Genomic DNA, 25,974 nt, shown 5'->3' on the forward strand with positions numbered 1-25,974 from the left:
TTGATAAAGAAGTGCAGACGCTTTTCTTTCCAAGCTCCTTAGACTACAATGAGCTGGATGACTGAGAACCTTCACAGACCTATAAGAGGGAAAATAGTCAGTTAAGAAAAATCACCAGAATGTGATTTAAATTTACAAAAACCACGTCCTGCAGCTCTTTTCTTTCTATTTAACCCCCCAAACTGGCCAAAGTGCAGTGGTGCTTCCAATGTCTACGGCCACTTTCCAGGATGAAAGCTCTTTCCAACACTGTGGATTGCAGTACATCCCGAACTGAAAGCCTTTCTCTGTCAAACACCTGTGATTGGCTCAAGCTGAATCCCCAAAAACTTTATTTCTAAAGCCTGAAGGTGCAGGAGTGTAGATCTCTCCCGGGTTATTTGATTAAAAATGTGCTGAAAGGTTATTGTGGATTTTGTCCAGTGACGCCAACATGTTGCCCAGCTTCAGAGGAGTAGCAAGAGGTCCACGCAGGGTGGCACATACCTCTTCAGTGAAGTATGTTTAAATACTCTATATGTAAATGGAGTCAATAACATATAGACAAAAACACTTTAAAACTATTGTATCATTATCTCTTCTAAAAAAACAAAGATAAGATTTTCAGCAACCAATCTGTCAGTTAATTCGGACTACAAAGCAATTCAAACCTGAACTGACCTTCATATGCCAACATTCAGCCTTATTTTCTCATAAAAACTGCATATTATCAAAAACTAATGACTCTCTTGTGGCTATCTGAGTGTTTATAGCTTTCTTGTCCCTAGGTAGCACTTATTTCAACCCACACGACCATATAGGGAATGCCAAATATATTTAACTTGGAAAAACTTAAGAGTGAACTTATAAGTTCCTCCAAGTTAAATATATTCCAAGTTAAAGTTACTACATGGAGGTAACCTTTCGAAGCTCCGGCTAATAGCTTAAGGTGTATCTCTTTACACTCTTTGTGCAACTCCACTTGCAGAATGGAAATGCTGAAAGCCTGTTTCCTTAGTGTTATCTACACAGGGAGGATAAAACAAAGAAAGCAGCCACTGAATACACAAGATAAGTAGTGGAGTGAAGTTATCCTTGGTGAATGTGAAGTATATGTCAAGTGAGGTGATAGTGGAAGGAAAAGGTTTTCCACCTTTGCTATTATGTTTATGGAGTTATGTAGGTAATGTTAGCTTAGTGAGAACTTGTTATTTATTTCTTCAGTCTAGAAAGTCAACTACAAGCTATCAAGTGGTCAAGCTAGCAGGCTAACTAGCTAGCAGGCTAACTAGCATGTTTAAAAATAAAGTGAAAGTTTGTTCTCTTTGTGCAAAGGTCATGTTTAATCTGTTTTTTCATGCGGTGGCTGCCAACAGCTTGACACAAAATTAACTGCTGCACATGTAGCAGCAGTACACAGTAGGATATAGCGCAACTTCAATTTCAGCTAATGCTAAGGATAGCCCCACTACCTGTACATAGCACATAGCTGTTTTGCTGCTGTGTAGCAGTTTGAAATTTCATATATCAAACATTTTAAACCTAGATGATATATTAAATGACCTATTATTACAAACTAATCAGAATTATAGTTAATGGCAGATCCAAATCCCAACTCTCCTTTTGCTCCCCGTATTTCTCAAACTGAACTTCAGTGATCTTTCATCTAGAGCAGTGGTTCTTAACCTGGGTTCAATCGAACCCTTAGGGGTTCGGTGAGTCGGTCTCAGGGGTTCGGCAGAGCCTCCACCGTGACATACATGGCTCATTTTGTGCACCAGTTAAAAACATATCTATGTCTTCAATTGGAAAAAATCATATTTTATTTTTTTTTAAGCGCTGTATAAATACAGGCCATTTACCATTTACCATTTACCATTTTCACTAAAGAGGGGTTCAGTGAAAGCACATATGAAACTGGTGGGGCTCGGTACCTCCAACAAGGTTAAGAACCACTGATCTAGAGGAAGTAGACCCATGCCAACAAAATGCCCTTGCCCAGCACAACAGAGCCACCAATCAACTCAATGTTGTGGTGAATGGTTCAAGATTTTCCACTATTTTCTGGGGGTCTGTCTGTAACTTCTCTGTGATTGTTGTCTCAAGTAATTAGTGAAGAAAAATAACCCCATTTTTCTTATGGCTGTGTTTTCCACCGGTCTTGTTAACAGGACAAAGAAGGGATATCCAATCATTTATCCTCAAAAACAATACAAAGGGAGACCTTGGGAACAAAGACGATTTCCTACTGAATGGGGCATCCTGGTGATTTAGTGGATTAGTGAACTGGTCTGGGAATCCACTCTCATATCATTCACCCATGTTTGTCTTTGAAGTTTATGTATAGAGAAAGGTCGACATTAGCACGTTTCAGTCCTTACTCTATCAACCACAGGCAGGCCTGTGGGTTAGGCAAGATGAGAGCAAGGACAGCCACAGTCCTGTCATTTTAATAATGATCTTTCAAGGTAAAGAGGCAAAGTAGCATGTCTTTGAATCTGACAATGTGTGAACAGAAACTAAATGAATCAAAGTGTCGCCAGGTTCCATGACGCACAACTGTGGATTAGGGTATGATAGGGTTAGATATGTTATCTGTAAACTTTCAGGGAACTGTGGTGGTGGCACAGACTAATAGCAGTTCCCTAGAAATAGGTTTTCCCAGTAATTGTGATGTTTAAGATACTGGGTAAGTCATTCAACTTTTATACCACAATCAGGAAATGGCCCTTCTGACCCCCAAGTAATTTACTATAAAGACGACATTCCTTTCCCATAATGTAGCTGCATCTGTCTGGGTGATGAGCAGAGTGATGGACTAAGCTGACGTAATAACAGAAGCAGAGAAATTTCCTCAATGTTTATTTAATCGTGGCTTCATTTTGTTGGATCGTCCTTGGCCTCTGATGCTAATCTTCCTGCAGCCAGACACAAAAAAATGTCCAAATAAAACATGGTCGCAATAATGACTGCAATTTTCCAATCAAACAGAGTGAAGACAAACATCGAGATAACTTCAAATTCAAAAGCAGATTATCTTGGAGCTGATCCTAACACATCGCAACTCAGTCAAATAATATGCATAACTCTCAATATGAATAATATCTCAAATTAGTCATTTCATTTAGTCAAAAAAGAAATAAAAAAAACATTACCACTGGATTCAGGACTATCCTGGGAAATCAAACCATTAATTTATTTGAACAAAATATAAATAAAGTCTCACTAGAGCAGCAAACAAAGTCCACTTTATGTAAACCCCATCGATGATTACCAGGGACATGCAGTAAATACAGCTTGTTGCGTTTGGCCCAAATTTAGCATGAGAAGCTAAACCCCTCCAACGCTTTAAGTGGAACGTGTTTATTTGAAATTCTGTTGTCACAACAAGTCCCTGTGGTAAACAGAAGCAAAACAAAGTGGAGATAGTGAGGACGAATGGAATATTTGTGACAAAAATTGTAAGTCTTTTTCCAAGGAAATGACTCCACTTCCCAGCTGTGAAACAATGGTGTTGTTTCAGGTTGACAGTAGAGACACTCACTATTTGATTGACTCGCATTTACTGGTAGAGCTGGACTGCTCAGTATCCTGTCTGGTGAGGTAAGGCACATGGGGACTGACAGAAACCAATCCACAGCCAAAGATCTAAAACAGTCCAGCTTTCAATTAGAGCTCACGTCAATTCACGTATTAATGGAACATGACAAGCGCCCGGTTCATCTAGAGCAGGGGTGTCCAACTCCAGGCCTCGAGGGCCGGTGTGCTGCAGGTTTTAGATGTGTCCTTGATACATCACAGCAGATTTAAACGGCTAAATGACCTCCTCAACATGTCCTGAAGTTCTCCAGAGGCCCAGTAATGAGCTAATCATTTGATTCAGGTGTGCTGACCCAGGGTGAGATCTAAACTTGCAGGACACCGGCCCTCGAGGCCTGGAGTTGGCCAAGCCTGATCTAGAGAGATGCACACCTACAGACAGTTTAGGCTCATCAGTTAACAACATGGATGTCTCTGGACTGGAAGAGGAAGCTTAAGCACCCGGCTGACACACACAGGCACAACTTTGCTGTGAACAGACAGCTGTACTTCGTAGCTCTCCCCAAACCAAGTATTGCTAATTCGGCAAAGTTTTTCAGGTGTGTACCTCTGATATGAGTCAAAGTTTCAAGTGTAATACTCTATTTGTACCAACGATTTAATAATCAAAACTAGTAATGAAACTGCTGAATAGCCGGATAGAAACTTTCTACCAGGTGAGAAGCACGTAATGAGACGTTTCACTTGTTGAGTTGTTGTAGCACACTCACTATCACAGCAGCTTCTCGTTTACACTTTCAGCAACACTGTCGGTCACAGTTAGACTTTTGCATGTTCCAACATGCCCGTGGTGGTGGGCAGGTGAAGCGCAGCATTTTTTTTCATGAGCACCCTGCTGCTGCTGCTGTAAAGGTGAACAAGGTTGAACTAAAACATTAATGCTGCAGAATGGAACAAAGAGCTGAAACAGACTATAAAGTTTTGGATTATAATGCCTCATCGATCTCACCTTATTTTCACATTGTTGTTTAGCACTTACTTGTTACTTGGGTGTCAATCTCAAGACAGAACAGAGAGAGTATTTATAATAAAACCACAAAGAAACCACAGTTAGTCTCAGGAGAAAAGATTCCGAACAAGGCCCAGTTTGCATCGACTTTTGGATTTACAGTAAATGTTTGGATCAAAACTAAAAGTTCATGCATAATAATTAAAGTAGTATTGAAACAAGGATCACAGACTTCAGTCTAATTTCTTTTTCACTTTCATCTGTACATGAAATTTTCTGTTATAAATAGAAAAGCAGCAAATAACAGAGAGCCAGAGTGTGTGACAGAAAGAAAAAAAGGCATTCTTATACGTTAATGTGATCACTTCCTTCCTGTGTGTTATGGTAAGGGGAAACCGGTGACCATGTGTTTGTTGGGCTGTGAAAACAGTCATGCTATGGCAACACCTCTTGTTTCTCACACCGTTGGCAATGGCTCAAATAATTTTTCTTCAAGTCACACTGAAAAAGGCTTTTATTATGTTATTAAATTAACAGCACTACTAATGTTAACAGTCGTCAGCTCCAAAAAAGGAGAAAAAAAATCTCCCCACTCCTTGCAAACGTTTGTGACTACAGGAGGGGAGAGAAGCGTGGGCCAGGCAACATATCCTAAAAAATCCTTTCTGTCTAACCAGCTGGCTCTGGGTAATATGCCAGAGTTTTGCAATACCCCAGAAGAACTGATGGGCTGATTGAATGATCCCATCAGAGCAAGCAAAAATAGCAGCTAAGTTTCATGTTCCAGCGATCTCAGACAAATTTCCTTACACGAGCAGATAAACCTAAAAATAGGTTAATTACCCGAGCTAGCCAGGACATGCTAAAGCAGACAGTTCACAACCCATAAGCTTATACAATTCCTCAGGCACAAAGTGTTCGCCTTTAACAATCTGGAGATCATGAAAACAAACTATGCAAGGTCATTATCTCATGACCACCAAAGAGCGAACTCGACACTCAGCTAAAGTTTGTTGATATGTCTGTGAAGGATCTCAGTCATCCAGGTCATGGTAGTCTAAGGAGTTTGGAAAGAAAACCATCTGGACTTCTTTAGGTTTCTTGAAGACGTTTCATCTGCTTCTTCAGTTCTAAGAGCAACTGGTGGAGAGTCCCAGATTTTAAGCCCTATGGGGGTGTCCCCAAGAGGTCATGGACCCTCTATCACCTCAGTAAATCACATGATAAGGTAGGGCTAGGTTTCACAATGGAGTCACCTGAAACCTTGGCTGATTGTGAACTACACCTGTTTTCACATCTTGGCTCGTGTGATTAGGTAGAGGATCAACACGGGGTCCATGACCCTCTTGGGGGGACACTCCCACAGGGCTTAAATCTGGAACTCTCCACCAATTGCTCTTTGAACTGAAGAAGCTTCTCGGATGAAACGTCTTCAAGAAACCTAAATTAGTCCAGATGCTTTTCTTTCCGAGCACCTTAGACTTTTATTGATATGCCACCTTCACCTACGATATACATGTATACACATCTCATTTTCAGTAAAAGAAGCAGTCAGATGATACTCTGTCAGTATTTGGCAAAACATTCAAAGAGCAATTTAAAATGCAAAACACTGCAATTGTCCTTCTATTTGTTTGACTTATATTAGCTCCAAACTGTCTTCAACAGTGTCACAATAGCACAGACCTACTCTACCCCACTATGTGAATTATAAGAATTATAGTTTTTTTGTTTAAATCATCTGTTTATTTAAGGAGGACACTAAACTGGACTACATTTGTCTAGCCACAGATTGATAAGGCTTATACACGTCTATATTTTTTATGTAGTTGGACTGGTATCGCAGCAGAACCCCTCCCTGAGCCTGGTTCTGTCGAAGGTTTCTTCCTGTTAAAAGGAAGTTTTTCCTTCCCACTGTCGCCAAAGTGCTTGCTCATAGGGGGTCATATGACTGTTGGGTTTTTCTCTGTATGTATTATTGTAGGATCTACCTCACAATATAAAGTGCCTTGAGGTGAATGTTGTTGTGATTTGGCGCTGTATAAATAAAACTGAATTCATGTTTTCTTCATTATCAGCAATGTTTGCTGGCATTGCAAACTTCTTGGAGGGAACACGGGAGTCACAGTGCTTGAAATTCCCATGTGGTGTCCTGTAGCCCTGATGCACAGTTACATTTTAGGAGCTAGAAATAGAGCTTTTTAATATCACTTCTGTGTAAAACTATGCTGGCACCAGCCCACATTGCATTTTTTCCCACTGACCCAAAACAAGCATTAGCAAAAGTATTTATATTAATTAACTTAGGTCAAATTTCATCAAAGCCCTCCTTATTACATCAACAATCTAGTCTCCCTGCAAAGCACCCAAACAAAAAACAAGCACATCCAGAATTATAGCTATGAAACCACTTTATGGAAGAAAAATAAATCTATATAAAACCACGATGAGAATTAAAAAGTATCACGTGGCTTTTTTTCAAAAACTGTAAAAAAAAAAGTAGAAAAGCAACAATGAAACTAGATACTAGAATCCAACTAGAAACAGGATTTATTATTAGAAACGAGGTCAGTAACATAATTGTGATTTGCACCAAGTCATTATACATGCTCATTTAGGCACGGAGTCGTGGAGCAGACGCTCTCGTTCCAAGTCATTTTGCAGCCTATATATGCTGGCCTTCGTGTCAGTGAGGCGGGCCAAAGGTGTGATGATGGCGGTGATGATAAAGAATCAGGAGCTAAAGGTGGTGTAATTGAAGTGTGATGTTATTTAGAGCAGAGAACCACTGAAGAAATGGCACGTCTGAACTAAAAGAGAAATATATTTATACTAAAAATCTAGACAAAGAGAAATAATAGTAAATGACCTGGTATTAATATAGTGTTTTTCTGCTCCTACCGGGCAGTCGAAACACTTCACGCTACAGCCACGTTGTGCTGAAAGTTTTGTGTAAATGCATTTGTTATTTTTCTTTTGCATTTTTTGTTACTATCTTGGCTTCAATTGATGACTTATTCTGCTTGTTTTTCACGATTCCTTTCGTTTTGTTATGACTTGCAGATGCTTTCTGTCATATAACAAAGACTCCTTGTTGTTGATCAGTGTTTAGACCTCAGCTGGTATTTAAATTTGTCATTACAATTTTTCTCAAATTGCACTGAGGATGGCTTGAGGCTGAATCCATTTGTTATAAACCACATTTAGTTTAACGCACATCAATGCTGTATTCTATGCACTTTAAGTGCTTTTTACCCATCACGCACAGACTCACATGCTGATGGATGCATCAAGGGATTAATCGCTTAACTATGTTCCCCAAGGATGCTGGAGGGATTTCAAACCACCAACCTTCTGATATGTCCGTAGTTTTATTTTTCTTGCACCAAAGGACAAGTGGTTTATAGTAAAGTGCAACCAGTCCAGAAACGACTATCCTCTACTGCAGGCTTGGCCAACTCCAGGCCTCGAGGGCCGGTGTCCTGCAGGTTTTAGATCTCACCCTGGGTCAACACACCTGAATCAAATGATCAGTTCATTACCAGGCCTCTGGAGAACTTCAAGACATGTTGAGGAGGTCATTTAGCCGTTTTAATCAGCTGTGTTGGATCAAGACACATCTAAAACCTGTAGGACACGGGCTCTCGAGGCCCGGAGTTGGCCACCCCTGCTCTACTGCTAACACAACGCTGACTGTATGCAAAGGCAACAAGATAACACAAAGCAGGTGAACCGAGAACGATAACAAGGCTGACTGTGTGCCGATACCAGCCGAGCAGACAAAGCCTGATCTTTAGCAGGTGACAAAAACAGCGCTGAGCAGTCAGACTTGCAGCATTTTATGTAAATAGACCTCGGCTGTGTCATTATTAGGACAGGGATTTATGCCAGCATGTGGGCGGATCGTGGATTAAAATGAATTTTGTTAACTGGTGCGACGATAGATTTCAGCCCATGTAGATTAACGTGAAAGTAATTTAACAAGAAGTGTTTCAAATTATTCAAATGACTTTGAATAGGAACAGGAAACCGAGGCTACAGTTTGGATGGACTCACCAAAACTGTACAACGGAACATTGGACAGCGTTGCCCTGTGTGATGAGTCTGGATTACTTCTGGATGCTGTAGGTTCACATTTGGCGTACATAACGTGAAAGCGTGGCTCCATCCTGCCTTGTATCAGAGTTTCAGGCTGGTGGCCGTCACATACACTTTGGGCCTATGAGTACCAACTGTGTATTAATTGTCTTTCTCCACAGTGTACCCATTTTCTAATGACTACTTCTAGCTGTTGTAATGCACCATGTCACCTTGAACATGACAGTGAGTTTCCTGCGCTCAGATGGCCTCATCCGTCACTAGATCTCAATCCCATAGAGGACCTTTGGGATGTGCAGCTGACAAATCTCTAAAAACTACTTGATATAGTCTTGAATCCATGTCAGCAAGAATTAAGACAAAAAACGATCCAACCCTGTACTAGTTGTAACAAATTAAGTAGCCAGTTAGAGTAAATTTCTTTAACTACAGATCAGAATAATGGCACGTACCAAAGCAAACACCTCAACACCATTGTCTTAATCTGCTCAGCCATCAGCCCTTATTGTCATCAGCCCTTTGATTACTTCAACTGACATTAGTCACCATCATCATCATCATACAAACTTTATTGCAGCAGCGGCTAAATTTTAGCTTTTACAAGTCACTCAGAAATCAAAGTTCTTGACCACGGCAGACTTGGGAGTCGTGAAGTGCACTGCAAATAAAACTCTGGGAAACCACAAACTCTACAACACAGAGCTGCACTCCACCCATGGACAAGCAGCACAAAACACTGTAATTCAAAATCCTTTGCTGCAGAGAAAAATGGGTCAGCAAAATAAAAAAGGAATCTGGCTTCAAATGCCTACAGCTGTTTAACACGCAGCAAATAGAAGATGAGGGTAAATGGTTCAATCACACATCTTTGTCTCTTGTCACGGTCACACAAATGAGGCTTTGTCATTGAGAACTTAAATGTGGTTTCAAAAGTCAGATCTTATTGTAACTCCATAAACAGCATGTTCCACAACAGTCAAAGCTTGAAACTGAAACTCCCATGGTCTGATGTATTTTCAGCCTGTATCGGTATAGGCTTAAAATAATAAAAAGAATTTTAAAAAAGGGATCCAGCACCCAAGAAAACATTCTGTTATAGATACAAGGAGCTTTGCTCTTTGTTATTATGCCATAGAAATCCAGGTCACCGGCCAAATATTTGGTTAAGCCCATCTTCTGCTCCAGCTGGTTATGCTACACACAGTCCCTGGGACATACAGTATATAGGTTAACTCATCCACACCCACCACCACAGGGCAGCTGCATGCCTGTAACTATGTAATCCAACGATCTACTAACAAAAGCACATACACTCACAACACACAGAGCAATGTGAGGAAGCAGTCATAAGGCAATTACTCCCCAGTGCTCACATGTCTACCTGTCTAATGATTCAGTACAGTGCACCATTTGTGTACTTCTCCTTTCTTCACTGTAGTCCAGTACTTTCCACAGGAAACCCTCAGTCACAGAGGTGGAACCCACCCAACCAACGAGAGGTTGATGCCCAACGTCTCCAGACATCCACAATTACACACTACATTTCCCATTTCCCCTTCTATTTTTGCTTAAATGTCTGCAGAAATAAACAGATTGTGATTCTTTAATGCAAACAACAGAAAATTACTTCTCGCGTGTAATTCGGGATATTTTATTTAATTCATTAAGGCCATCTAGGCCTAATTTGGTTGTATTTAGTTGTTTCTCTTTTATCTGCACGCTCTCTAAACACTGAAAAAGTCCCACCCGGCAGCCTGATCAGTCTCCTGCTAAGCCAAAATACCGTCAGCCCTCTTGGGGCGAGACCCAGCCTAGTTTTCACACTGGTGTAGTTTCTCCCTGAAACAGCCTACATGACTGATGAATACTTAACATGCTTTAAGGTTTTGCTGTTCATCAAAGCAAATTCCTAACATAGTAATAACATCGTAATAAATGATTACATTTATAGAGCAAATACTAATGCAGCCATCCTTCATTACACCCAATTTAAGCTTATAGACATGTTCTATAAAACAAATATAATACTTGTAGGGCAAGTACTATATTCAAATATTTGTTACATTTTGAATCAAATGAAAACTTTGTAACAAATATGCTGCAAGAAAGTAAATTGATACAAAATCACCTTCCTTTAACACTTTCTGTTCTAAAGTAGCAGATATTTACCACTTGCCATGAATGACTGGTGATATAGATAGGTCTGTTGATGAGGGCTGGAACTAAACGCTGATACGGGCAGACAAAGTCAAATTTACCACCGTTGCTCTAGGCTGCGGGGATCACAGACCCTTCAATGTCACAATATTTTTTTATTTATTTTTCATTCTTTGGTTACGTCCCCGGGCTCAGCTGCTTATTATTATGCCTGATAGTCAAAACTGGACTATATTTACACCGTGGCTTAAAAAAAGCCCAGAAAGAAGTCTGGATAATAAACAAATTCATTGCAGCACTTCCAGACTGATTTGCATGGCAAAATACTCGACTATCTTTAAACACAGCACGCAGCTGTGTTTAAAGATTTCTTTTTTTTTTCTCCACCCAAACATGTGACAGTGCATTCGCTTTCGAAGCTAAGTATTCATGTAATGATAAGAAACACACGAGTGCTCACATGGGAGGGGCTAATGAATGAGAAAATGCAAGCGAGCCTGCTCGTGCTGCAAAGTGATAAACACACAGCAAAGGGAGGCACTCAGAGATTAGAAGGAGTGAACACCCAAGAGGAGACTTTGTTACAGTAAATCGGAAAGTTAGTTTGACAGTTGGACAGAGTGAAAACACAGCATGACAACATGAATTGCGTGTGGCCGTATGTGTACCGTCTAACCTGTGAGTGTGGCCGTGGTTTGTAGCGTGGAGCTTCCTGATGACTTCCTCACTGAAGTCAAAATGAACCCTTCCTCTGGCACAGGGTGAACGCCGGTACATTTCCCCGACACACATGAACTCATGCACACGCTATCTGACTCATACTATCACACATGTAACTACAAGCACAACCTGCTGTTAGAGCCTCAAAAACTCAGCACGCACACACACAAAGCGCACAAATGTCTCATACACTGTAGCATTATTAAAACCTAAGCAGCATGCACACACACCTCAGACACTCAGCATTCAACAACAAATCTCACACACACCTTGTCACAAAAGCATGCAACTACAAAAGACTGACAACTGACATTCCTCACACATTCACCACATTTCAACACACAACCAGCCAACCTGTATATCGATATATGACAGTACATCGAAACGACTGTTTCCTATAAAGCTTCTGTTAAAACAAAAGTTACTCAGCACATTATCCATCAGCCACTCTCTCCGAGGTACAAGACAAGCAGCAAGCACGTCTCCAGTCACCCTCTCGCCACACTTGATCTCATGTCACAACAGTATAAGCAGCAGCCTGCACGTCACATCACTGAACTCTTTCAGCCCCTGATCACTGTCTGACTCTGTCACTGCCCCCTCTCTGCCGGACTCTTCTCCTCGTCACAGACCATACTTCCTCCCCATGCTGTGTGTGTGTGTGTGTGTGTGCGAATCTGAGCGGCTGTGTGTTTAACATGTGTGTGTATGGAGCTCTGTTCCCTTCGGTGCAGCCCAGCAGAGTAAGGAGGAACATCAAAGTTGCGGACTGGAATAACTGGAGTGGAGTAATTATTCACAACCTTTGCCAGCTTTTTGTATCTACAGAAAACATCCAGAAGCACGAGGACTCACACACCCAGCTACTCAAAAATAACTACATGCAAACAAACTGTGATTTATGTCATTTTTCTTGAAAAGCCTCTGAAATAACCCTCTGTACACAAAGGTTCGAGCTTTAGTTTCACTTATTTTAAAATATATGAAATAAGTTTGCATATTTGGGTAAAAGTTTTAGGCTTAAAGATTGTATTGGTTCAGCGTTCTTTCCTTTTTATGGTATCTTGTGAACCGGCTGCACATTTTTGAACGCACAGCGCAATAAAAGATTATTACACTTCCCTTTAACGACGTCTCTTCGGCATTTACGAGCAAAATATAAAGACTGGAGAACATCTTTGAGGACAAGTCAGTGATGGCGTCATAGAGTAAGGTATAGCTATGCTAAGATCTTGTGCGGCTACATTATAAAGACCTTTAAGCAACATATTTAAGCTCTTTTCTGCTTCGATTCACTATTTGAAACCTGGTCCACCTTAACTGTCAGCGCATCTCTGTGTGAGAAAGAGGGGGCATCTGGCATCATTGCAGGGGGCCACAGTGCCCGTTGACACTGTGCGCTATACTGATCGCTAAGCCCTCATTTCATGACAACTGATGACAGGCTTGCGATGGATAGCAGCACGTACAAAATGTGCAAAGTCATCAGAAAGAGCAGTGAGTACTGGTTTTGTGTGTGTGTGTGTGTGTTTTGTAGAAAGGGAATAAACGTGAAGACTTAGCTTCATTTTGGGGGTATCAGTCTTAGATTTTAGCCACGAGCTTCATTTGAAACTGCAGAAGAAGCTCATTTGTTCATGTAGACTCTGTAACACAGGTTTACATTTCACATCACATGTTTTGTGGCGTACATGTCTATAATCTGGTGTCTTGGCCTTTGTTAAGCCTAAGGAGCACTGGTGTATTTTACAAAGCCAGACTCTTCTTATCTGCATCCAATCTTAACGCTTACAAAGAACTGCTATGATTTGCACTCCTCTCGATGGCTTCCCCACGACTTTTTCTAAAATTGGTAAAACGGCTTTCTATTGGTCAGAGCGCATTAAAGCTGGATGTATTTGTCACCCCGGGAGAGTTAAAAGCTCTCATATAGGCTAAAACTGCATGGATATGTCCTGCTACCCAAAGGCTGACCTTCTCTTTTTTATTTCAACGTTCATTCAGGTTACATTTGATGTTTCCCGTTTTTGTAACTTTATAATCGTGCGACTTGTTGGCGAGTGAAAAAGAAACTTTTAATGTGAAGAGACTTCCTGGTTAAATAAAATTGAAATTACAAGAAAAAAAACCAACAAATGCTACTTTTTAAATATATGTCTCTTGTTATGGTTTACGAAGTTTCACGAAAACACCCAACACACACACACACACACTATGAGTTTCGGTTCTTCTTATGAAACTCAGGAAAATCTCGCTGAATGACAGCTGGAGGAGTTTCTAATAAGCCCTGTCATGACGGGACACGTAAGCTCGCTTGTCATTTTGCTGAATATGATTCATGGCCATGACACATAATCGAGGCACTTAGAAAAACACACGAGGGGAGGAGCAGGATCGCAGAGACCAAAGCTGAATTGGTGCTACGGTACGTTCCCACACTGCAGCTCGCCCCAGCGCTTCTCAATAAACACAAAGACGGAAGAAGCGGGACATGTGCATAGCCAGCGGGCTGCATGTATCCTGCACAACAAAAGCAACAGCATTCCTCTGGAGGTAACTATGGGAGAAAAACACACAGAGTCAATGTTAGCTGCCAGACACGAAAACAAGCCGCTGTAAGTGGATCGTGTATGTTTTTTATTTTTTTATTCATATAAGAAAACTGAGATATAAGTGTCTTACATTGGTGCTCACTCAAAGACCTGAATATTGCTCGTTCAGAGAGAAACTCACCCTATTTAAGTGGTCTTACATAATTCAGTGACATCACACGGTCAAATCCTTCTAAAATTAGAGACTCCCCTGCCTTCAGCTTATGACGTCAGCTGGTTAACTCAACTATGACTGAACCTAAAATCGAATTAAAAAAAATTAAATAAATAAATCATTCATAAGTGCATGACTCACAAGTGCTTCTGAGCACCTCTGAGCAGGTTTGCTGCTTACTTCTACATCCAGGGCTTTGGTGGAAGACACTGAACATATAAACACCAGCAAGTCAGCATGTCTGACGTTACACCTGGTTAGGAAGCTTCCTGTAGTGAAAACACAAGAGACCAGCTCAGTGTCTTGGCAAAAACAAAAACAGGGATTGTGTTCAGAAGCTACGGCTCTGCTTTGTTTCCTTTGTCAATCCTTTAAAATGAGCCAGAAAAAAAAAAACATTAGGCCACAGTCTCATTATCATACCAAAGTCTTGGCAACACAACACACGCCACTAATTCTTTTTCCACAGGTCTAATTATAGCGCATCAGGAAGCAAGCAGTATTGTAAAACCTGTTAATAAACTGCATACCAGATGTTTTCTTACCTGTTCTGTGACTCTCATCACATTTTAAAATAGATGATTTCGTTTTCTAGAACTAACAACATGCAGGAACCTTCTGTGAACACAAGAGGGCGCCATTTAGCTTCACAGAAACAGCTTTCTGTGGCCACGTTTACATCCATGAGGTGGCAGTACGATATCTGCATTATGGCTCTAGATAAGCCATGCAACATATTTTTACATGGTTTGGCATGTGCTACCAGATGCCCAAGGAGAGCGTGTGAAGACGCTTCCATAAAATATTAATTCACACTGACTTAAAAACAGCGCTCATTGTGGTTCTGAGCAGGCTATACTGTGACTAACAGTCAACCTTCAGCCATAATTATGAATGAGGTGTGCTCTGAATGTCAAAGGGAGAAATCAATACGCGTGTGCAAATCCTTACAGAAATCTGTTAATGAAGGTGATCAAGGTGATCGTGCACATTTGGAATTTGGAAAAGTTCCATGCAAAAACACATTTTCCCATCAAATGCAGAGAGCCATAATTTAAAACTGAGCAGGCTCTTATTTGACAGCTTAAAAAGTAGCCTGTCAAATCGTCACCTTATGTTTTGAATCCATATCACTTTGGAGATGAGGAAACTTGTAAAAAAAAAAAAAAAGTAGAAAAAAAAGAAAGAAAAAGTTTTAACAAAATGTCTTTTATCTCTGGGAACAACAAAGAAAAGCTGCAAATAGAATCACAGACGTATCTGACAGGCACAGCATCACCTTTGACATGAAAGCTATCGTGCTAATACAAACACTCCCAATCGTATTAAATCAGGATCAGAGAACAGACACGATCCCTGAAAGCACTTTAAAAACAAACTCTGAGAAAAGATGAAGAAACTCAGGACTTAATAGGACTGAGATGAAGACAAAGGCGGACGAAGAAAAGAGCAGGAGTCATTTCCAGGGTAAAAAAATGTGATCTGCAGGGCAATGAATAAAATGTTATCTCGCAAGGTTTCTGCACCGAGTCCGAGAAGAGACTTCTTGTGCGCTGACAATATTACGACCGTCTTCAATGAGTACGCTGTTTCAGTAAAAGTGGGGGAAAGTGCACTCTGATTTCTGTCATGTGAATTCCCTGTGATCCGACTCGTCGTAGCACGAGCGATCCACAGCATGTGGAGGTCTAGTTCTCTCCTCTGTCTGCAAACATGGGTAACAAGCTCGGGGAGAGTTGGTACATTTCTTGGACGGTGGTCATTCACACTTGGTGTTTATTCCAAATTTGACTCATTTCACTGAGGGATTAAAACAGAGTGTCACTTCTTTTCAAGCAGCATCGAGTATTAAAGTATTTATTCAAAACTCTAAAACAGTGAAAAAGCCCAGTAGGATACAGGTCATTTATCCCCTTATTTTATCTTACTTACGTAAAATACATAAAATTAACACTCTGTATTTAATCAGTATTATTCATGGCTCTCTTCCACGGCGTGCATTTGTCCTGCCTTCCTCTCTCGCCACCAACCGTTCGCAGCAGATGGCCCCGCCCCTCCCCGAGCCTGGTTCTTCGGGAGGTTTCTTCCTGTTAAAAGAGAGTTTTTCCTTCCCACTGTTGCCAAAGTGCTTGCTCACAGGGAGTCATGTGATTGTTGAGGTTTTCTCTGTACTATTGCAGGGCCTCGAGCTGCTGCTGCTGCTGTGATTTGGTGCTATATAAATAAAACACCTGTAAGAATTTCTTTTTCAGACCTGTGGAAAACCTTGAAACTGTGATGAACTAAGATAAACTATCAGTACTGTAAATTGTTAATGAGGTTATAAGCTTAACACGCTGTAGGATCGCGCGTGCGCTGCTTTGAACAGTCGTCCTTTAATTGGTCGCTTCTTGAGTTAAAAGGTCAACATCTGCCAATCAAGTGCATTAAGTAATAAAACAGCACTGAGCAGCACAGATTAGTCTGTTTGATAACAACTGCGTCTGGTTAAGAGTCGCCGGGCAGCCCGCTTTTAAACACATGTGACCTTTCAAATGTACCTCACGTAGACGACACTTTAGCAGCGTAGTGGGACTTTAGTATTACTGCTCCTCACCTACGTCACAGGTAAGGCAGGTATTGATTTTTCACGGAAAGCTCGCCTTGATGTGCAAACAGAGGGGGGCGCAAACCCGCCCCACCACCACACGGCTCTGAGGTCACTCTGAATGCTTCATTCATCTACTGACACATCACTTATAGCTTCCAGCAGCATCCAAAAAGACCAGAGAAGCAAAGAGGCAGATACGGTCAGACAGGAGATAATGAATCCTTCCAGTCTACAAGCTGACACGTTCGATTGCCAGATAGAGGGAGAATTTAAAGCTCCGCCCTGGTGTCCGCCGCCTTACCACAACATAGCGTTCTGAACCCCCGTCCACTCCCCCACCTCGCTCTCTGTATAAATCTAATTCCCTGCTCTGAAAAGAGGCCACTGCAGTCATTCCCCCTGTGATTAACCTAATCCGTTGGCAGAGTGGTTGTCCTCTCAGTGACACCACCATTACGTATTTGACGTAGACTGCATTCACGCCGCGATAACCAAGCGAGCGTACTCTGAAAACGTGTGAATTTGAAGCAGCACGGGGCACAAATGTCACTGAAAGGAGCTCAGAGACCTACAGCGAAGCAAAGCTTCACTATAAAGCACTGCGAGCTGTTTTTGAGCTTTCAGCTACACTCTCTGGCCACTTTATTAGGTATATCTGTTAAGCTGCTCGTTAACACGAATATCTGATTTTCCATCAGATGGAAATTTCAAGCAGAGCGTGATCTGCTGGGATTTTCCCACGCAACCATCTCTTCAGAAAAGGAGAACCTATCCCAGTTTCAGGGAGAACAAACGTCACTGATGCCAGAGTTCAGAGGAGAACGGACAGACTGCTTTGAGCTGACGGGAAGGCAACAGTAGCTCAAGACCACCCCGGGTGCCGCTCCTGTCAGCGAAGAACAGGAAACTGAGACTACAGTTCACATAGTCACCAAACTTGGACATTACAAGATTGGAAAACGTCGTCTGGTCTGATGAGTCTCGATCTCTGCCGCGACATTTGGATGGTCGGGTCAGAATTTGATGTAAACAGCAATGGTTCAGGCTGTTGCCGGTGATGTAATAGCGTGGGGGGTAGATTTTTGGCACACCGTCTGCCATTTTTACCCAATGAGCATTATTTTGATCATACCTAAGGATTGTTCATCCCTTTGTGAACACAGTGCTCCCGTCTTCTAACGGCTGCTCCCAGCAGGATAACACTGCAGGTATGAAAGCTCAAATCATTTCAAACTGGTTTTCTGAACATGAGGGTGAGCTCACCACATTCACTGGCGTGTTCCCAATCACCAGACCTCCATCAGAGCACCCTTTGGCCATCTCCCTTTCGCTGATGAGGAACCTTTGTGGTCCAAAGTAATTACCCCCAAAAACATGTTAACTTTTATCAACGCTATCAATCCCAAGTTACGCTTTTTCGCTCTGTAAAGCAGGAGTGTCCAACTCCAGACCTCGAGGGCCGGTGTCCTGCAGGTTTTAGATGTCCTTGATCCAACATGCTGATTTAAATGCTAATTGACCTCCTCAACATGTCTTGAAGTTCTCCAGAGGCCTGGTAATGAACTAATCATGTGATTCAGGTGTGCTGACCCAGGGTGAGATCTAAAACCTGCAGGACACCGGCCCTCGAGGCCTGGAGTTGGACACCCCTGCTGTAAAGTAACATTTAGTAACAAAGTAACATTGTAACTATTGTTTGTGAGGTGAACTGCTTCACCTGGTTTTTTCTCTTCTCCTCTGTACGCAGGTCGCTTGTGGAAACGTAACTTTGTTTACTACTTCTGCATGATTTCATTACTTTAATGAGAAATCGATCGTTTCTTCCTAGAAACTTGCTCAACGGTGGCGAGTGTGTTTTCATGTGATATTTCACGCTTTGTTGTGTCGATATCTGACGGTCGTGCTACCTCGGGGACAATGATATCACATCACGCATGTGACAGGCAGCCGTGCTTATCACAATAAAATACGATTCACAGACACAAAGGAGTTCACCTCCCTCAGTGCTCACACTTAATTATTCAGAAAGCTGCAAAGCAAACCTTCACATACATCGCAGCTATTTCTCAAACACACGAAACGTATTAATTACAGTCTAATTGTAGTAGACTTTTTTTCTTGGAAGTCTCGTGTTTGAGAAGCTTCTCTGTGTGTGAGAATATTTAAAGCTAAGGACGTGGTGGTTTGTGTTTGGGATTAGAGAGCTTGAACTTCAGTAACAAACCCCACACATGTCACTTCTTCTATCGTTTGCTTTTTGCTTTTCATGCAGTCCATCTCCAGCTGTCTACGGGCGACCGAATCCGTAGGAGTGATGATCCACAGAGTGGTTCAAAACAATGATTCACTTCAGGTTCACGGATCAAGGAGAATAAATGAGGTAATGTTCGCTAAATCTCTCGAACAGGAGCTCTGCACACACTTCACCTGCACAGAACATGCGTAAGAGCTTCGCTTTAAACTTGCACATAAGCTACGTTGCCATCAGAATAGTAACATTTCAGTTATTTGGCGGTTTTGGGCTAACTAACCCTGCTGTAGGCGAAAATGACCGCACTTAAGTTACTGCTGGATAAGAATTGCAAAATTAGTTTGGATGGCGGTGAAAATCCCCAGAGAGAAACCGCTCGTCTTGCTCATCGCATTTCAACGGGACAACCTGCACAAGCAGAACCTCATTAAGTGTTGGGTTTGGGCTAGTTTACGGTATATTCAGAGCAGCAGATCGCTCTTTAAATGTGCCGTTTAGCTCCCTGTTAAGAACTGCAAAGACTCTACGGAGGATAAACACAGAGGATTTTTAAAAAAGCACGATTTTCATATCACGGCTCTCCCTCTGTGTTCACAGCATTTCCAGCAGTGATCTACACACAGTGCACTGCTGAGGTATGACTACAGAGTACCAAGTCTAATGAGAAGGCCACGCTGTGTCCGAGCAATTTTCAACTCCAGTATGTTTTGAAGGGAACTGCTTCTCACTTTTAGATCAGCATACATACATTTACAATAATTTGTTATGTCCATACTGTTTGTGCTGCGAGTGCCAACACTTGGGGAAGGTTAGGGAAAGAATGCAGGCAAGATGTTAGCATTTCTGTAAAAGTGCAATCTGCTAAACCCGCCCGACCATCCTCCTGCAGTGCTGATTCAGTTAATTCAAAAGTGTTGGTGCACTGTGATCATTGTGCAACTGAGAATCCTGTTTATATTACGTAAGCGTGTAATATTTAAGAAACAGGGTTGCAACAATAAAACGGGGCAGTAACAAAGATGGATCTCCAGTTTATCTTTACGCACCAAATCCAGGAGTGACCACAGAAACAGACGGGGCTCGTGGAAACTTCCAGATCAGACCATGCTGTCGTCATCATCTTGGTTACCCTTGTGATAAATAGATTTGTTTATTGTTCTCTGCAAGTCTCTACTCAATATCCTACTAGATATGACTCATGCTCAAGTCTGGTATTATTGAACCAATCTCCTTAAGGAGGAGCATGCACACACACATACACACACATAGATGCACTCATCCCGGACTTTAAGAGGATACTTTCAGAAGATGAAAAACTCTGCATCGATCACTTGATAACAGTTCTTGGTTTTAATAATCGTGCCGGCCACATATAATCGCCACTGATGCTCTTTTAGAGCTGCTGCCTGCTCCAGGTTTAAAACAAGGAGAAACAAAAGGAGGCTCGAGCCAATTAGAAGGCAAGAAATCCTCATTCTGTCATCAAGGAAAGGGCAGATATCAGCAAGTCTTCTTTCAACCACAGCTGATGAAGATCTAAACACTTACAGTATAATCCTGCAGTTACTGGCAATCAAAGCATCCAGAGCCACGTTTCACATCTCTGGTCGTCTCCAACCTCGGGTCTGCTGGACCACGCTCAGGTCACATTTCATGAATGACCTTTGATCCTAAAGGTACATATGTGCATGGGATATCACACCAGCTGCTACTACCAGTTATCAAATTATTGTTATCATTTTATATTTAAGCAAATGATTTTGAATTAATTTTGGGGACAAACCTGGAAGCTGAGCCAGCTGCCTGTTTTATCTACAACTCCAACCGGGGTTTAGGTCTAATCTGGAACAATAAAATACACAAGAGCGCACACTTAATATCAGCACACGTCAGCCTGCTGTGAGACATTTCTTATCTGTGTCTGTGCAACAGCAGGAATGCATCATCAAATGTTAAAAAGCCCTAACAGCTAAGGCCTTCACCTACAAAACCCAAGCTTATCCCGGCCTGAGGTAAATAATGTGCAACATCAGCTGACGTCTTTTTTGATCAAGTAAGACATCGGCAGCAGAGTAATCAAATCCTTTGGCAATACCACGCAAAAAGAATCACACTCACTGGTTTCCTTCTCATATGGCAGTCGCTTCTTTCTCACATACGTGCTGACCGAACCCACACGGGGTCTGATTACGCGCAACAATGCATGAACTGCAAGGACCACAGCGACGACTCCAGCACACAAACTGGAATCAACATGTTTGAAAAAGCAGCCCCGCCGGCCGATCTTTAGCTTGACACTCGAGACCGCGTGTATCAAATTGCGTTCGGCGAGCACAAACACCCGCAGCTGAATACAAAATCTGTTTTTTGCACCGGTGCCCACTTTGTCAGGCCATTCAAAGTGCCTCTATGAAGCAGCATGTGAAACTGCATGGCAACAAGAGGGTTCAAAAGCACTTGACTCGTGGCTCCGTGTGGTCGGCCATTGTTTGCTTTGAAATACCTGCTGCTTTTTTTGCCGAATACGCTTCTCTCTGGAAAATTATTCTGTGAAAAAATATCTATGAACAGAGCGGCCAGAGCTGTTTTGTTGCTGGATATACTAATGAATCGAAAAGGCATTTAAATGAAAACTGACAGTGGTTTCAAAGAGTGATTAAAGCCCAGAGACAGATGTCTGTAATTTGGGTAATCTCGTCAGTCTCCACACCATCATTATCAAGCCAAACAAAGGCACTTTAAACTGTCATCTCTCAGTCAGCTGCTTCAACTGCATTTTGAGCACAACACATAAATCCCATAAACGAATCGTGCAAAACTAGGGCGACATAATGTCCCTCTCTTTTGTCTCCCTGTCCCACATCTTGAGACAATTTCCCATCTTCTGACTGTGTCTGCAGGGCACGAACCTTTCTGGGGTTTACCCTGACACACGTGCAGGTGAAAGGGAGGCTTTTTAAAGATGTATTATATTTAAATGAAGCTTAGCCTGTCCATTTCCACCCATTTTCGCCCATGGGAGAAAGTTACAAGCTACCAAAAAGTCACAAACTTTACAGAGTTTGGTGATTATGATGGAAACTACCACAAAGAGAATAAAGCAACAGCAAATACTTTATCTCCGCTAGAATTGCTGTTCAGTTTTTCAGAGAAGGAAATATGGTGCGATGCATCTATGCACGCAGCCCTACAGAGAATATGAGAGTATATGAAGACTATTGCACGGGGCCGTAAGAATCTAAGTAAGACATCTGTGTAGCCTCTGCTCCGGAAGGTGAAGGCCGGTGCTCGTAGAAGCAGGTTAAGATCGAATTATCAAATTGTTTCAGTTTGGCTCAGCAATTCTACTATTTTATTATCTGTTACTTCTGATGCTGACCATCCAAGACGGTCACGGACAAAATTAAGACTGCGTGAACAAGTTCCTGTTGCCGTCAATCACACTGAGAATCGACGTCCAACTCGCAAATAACATCTTATTTTTTTGGTATTACAAATCACAAGTGCTAATTTGTAAAGGTTAGATACTGCAGCTTTTACAAACTGCCAACATAAAATCACAGCCAGCAGTTTCTAGCAAATAACTTGAGATAAGCTCAATGGTTCATCTTACAAACAGAACGCAGCAGAGAGTCGAATTTAACAAATTCAGACATTTTCTTAGAAGTTGCTGGAAATCAAAGATAAAGGGGAGCAGGTATAAGAAGCAAAGTCATCAGGTAATACACACACACACACACACACACCTGTTTATTTAGATGTATAAAATGTCTCTTTAGTTGCAATGCATTATTGGTCTCACTTGGTTAGAGGAGCACTGCATGGAACGGACGAGTGCACCTATTAATCCTTTGCTGTTGCAAGTGACATAAAACCATCCAATCCCAAATGAGGAGCCAAATATTCACTCGCCTCCCTGTAGCTGAGCGCTGCACCCCCTGCTTATTGGCAAAAGACTCACAGATGGATATGCACACATGCACAAACATGCATGCACACACTTTATGTGTGAGAAAAGATTCCTCAGCATGAATATTTTGCATCCACAGTTAGAACACAACGTGTCTTCCTTTGAGACCAAAAAGGTTTTATAATATTTCCATGTTTCACTTTCACAAATATATTAAGTATTAAGTATATTTAAAGAATGGATATGTTACTATAATCTGGTGTTATGTAGCTTGATTAGCTATTCTATTTCATGTTTCAGCCACATTTTAGGAGCCGAGGAGGGTTTAGTGTTGGTAGGAGATAAACTGGCAGTGTTGTCATTAGGGATTAGATGGTGGAGGGCTGGGAAAATGATCACTGGCATGAATGAGTAATTGGTTGGACCAACAGCAAAGCATGAGAGAACTGAAAAGAGAAAAGTAGAGACGAGTAAATATTTTATCCCACTCTGTGTCAGCCTGAGTGATGCAACAGAGACACTGATGTACGGAGAAAACTTTGAGGCTCTTGAACGCAACGCTTTGCAAAGCTAATTAGAAGAAATTTGTTACCATAATCTAAACAGCCATTCGATCAACGCACAGCAGTCCAGAGTCAGACAAATGGCTCAATATATTCCAACTGCAGACAGTTCTGTTTCTTTACCAAATCAGGTGCATAATCCTAGCTACGGCTGCCGCCGTAGGACAAAAAACTGTGGCCGCCGTTGGTCTGTAGTGAGTGTAAGCTGTCAGTCTGCTGATGTCCATGTTTATTTGTAACTGATGACAGCCACACTGAGGGGAGTTGTTGAGGATATTTCCTGAACTTTTGTGTCAGCATGCACTTCCTGGTGTTAGTGAAACTGTCTTTGAAGTGAAGGCAACATTGTTGAACTTGAACGCTTTGTGAATAAACTCTCATATGATGTGAAAATGCAATCAAACTGTTTATCGGAGGGAAAGCGTGATTTTGGGACGCTGAAGCGTAGCCGACATAAAGTTAGCTTCTAACTGTTATAACTGCTGCTGTTTAGCCTGCTTGATGACAATAACTACCTGCAACAATATCAGGAATGAAAAAGCATGTTTATGCATGTTTTCATGTGTTAGATGAACCTTGAGATGAGGAGACAGACGATAACATTTCATCCAGGTCGTGTTATCTCTTTTCTTTGGTGAAGGGACCCTTGAGCCTTGATTATTTGAGTCTGAAAGTACAGACACAAATACAAATTTGCCTTAATGGCATGCAAAGAGCTATGGGTTCTCCTCTCTTCCTTTGTCATACAACGCATGGGCTGATCTCTAACCACATACACAAAACAGCATCGAGCAGAACAGCAAGTCCACTTTGGCCACTGCATTAAAGACGGCGGGTCAGAACTGTGAATTCCACAAACCAGCACTGAGTACTTTAAACCGATTAATTAAGTTTATGGGAAGGCGTCAACTTGTTGGAAGTCCAGTTCTTCTATTCTATTAAAGAACCTCAAAAAACAACTGCCTGTACCTTTAAAAACAACATGACCCTCTAAACTTGGAGGCATTTTATCCCACAGCCTTAAATATTTGTGGCAGATATATCGTTAACTAAGAATGGGGAGAGAAACACTTATATCGTTATTTATACTGCGGTGGAGGCCGGGACTTTGTGTCTTCATTAAGTAGCAGTTTTGGAATATTACTAACTTTTGCACTAAGACGTTTTAATGCATAATTTAGGTCAGGAAATGACTCGTTTTATTTTTACCTTTATAAATATTGCATTAGGCAAGTGGAAGATATTTAATGGAGGCCCTTTTTTGACTGCGCAAATGTAATCGCAGCGTCAGTCAAGTGAGTGCATTTAAATATGAGCAGCTCTTATTAAAGCAAATATTAGATGCTTTCCCTGTTAAGGTATTATTTATGAGACAAGCCTCTCTTCCTAGTACTGCTGTCAGGTCACATGCTGAAAGAATAAAAGAGGAAAAAGATGCTGCTCAGCTTGCTGCCACCACCACCGGCTGCGGCTGCCGGCGCATGTCACGCCCCGGCACCACCCGGCATCGACCTGTGGGCTCTGATTCTTCAAGGCTCCCCGCGGGGGGCCGCATCGATCTCGCTCCTCTCTCAGTTTAGCCGGGTTTAAATTATGCTTCACGGGGAGCGACATGAAACCTTTAGCCTCAGCACCAAAACTAAATCTATACTCTCGTCTCGCTTTTAGTTAACATGCAGCTCTGTGCAACGCATTCAGCGTGTAGCGTATTAGCGAAGTGCACGAACACAGACAAGAGACACCAACTCATTTCACTTATTAGCATCAGCGTGTATATGATGAGGGTGAGACTGCAAACCAAGAAATAGTAACGTTGTTTCAGGAATGAGATCAGATAATACATTAATTGAATAAATCTTTTAGCTTTAAACCAGAATCTCAACGAGGCTGTGACGCATTATATCCTCCACACAATAACCAGAAATAAAGCACTTGTGTGCAAATGCCACAAAGGCCACCACTGACATCACCACACCTCACATTAAGACGTGTAATTTAATTATCAGTTGTGTCCAGGGAGGGTCGGCTCCGTTGAACCGTGCCTGCATGTTTATGTGTGCAGGTCTTTAGAAGCCAAGTGTGTGTGTTTTGTCTTTCATCCCATCTGTACGCTCTGTGCATGGTTGTGTGTTCTCATAAGGTGTGCGCATATGTCGGTGTGACACACATAGTTACCAGCAAACGTTGCTTCCTGGTTGCCATGGCTGAAGGTTTCAGTGAAACCATGCTTCACAGAGCTTCCTGTATCTCATTACCATCTCAGCCTCTCTTCTTTATTATTTTAAGTCATTTTCTTTCCCCTCGTCTTAATTTATCTTGTGCTTCGTGTCCTTATTGTGACTTACACTTGATTCTTGTTTCATTTTTAGGGTTCTTGTCAGTACTTTAGCA

General features: G+C 41.7%; 1 protein-coding gene across 5 annotated transcripts in view; it reads right to left on the reverse strand.

Annotated features, from left to right (window-relative positions):
* Positions 1-25,974, reverse strand: part of pde4ba (phosphodiesterase 4B, cAMP-specific a) — a 201,953-nt gene that overhangs the window by 60,044 nt on the left and 115,935 nt on the right. The window contains exon 1 of one of the 5 annotated variants that reach the window (XM_013910868.1): positions 11,460-12,155. The exons of the other annotated variants lie outside the window; for them this stretch is intronic. Coding sequence (XP_013766322.1) covers positions 11,460-11,575 — 116 coding nt within the window. The 5' untranslated portion in view covers positions 11,576-12,155. Of the gene's footprint in view, positions 1-11,459; positions 12,156-25,974 lie in introns of those variants that run through there. 5 annotated transcript variants of the gene reach the window in all.

This window comes from Pundamilia nyererei, unplaced genomic scaffold, assembly GCF_000239375.1.
Source record: "Pundamilia nyererei isolate P.nyererei 1_Seehausen unplaced genomic scaffold, PunNye1.0 scaffold00050, whole genome shotgun sequence".
NCBI classification, from domain to species: Eukaryota; Metazoa; Chordata; class Actinopteri; order Cichliformes; family Cichlidae; genus Pundamilia; species Pundamilia nyererei.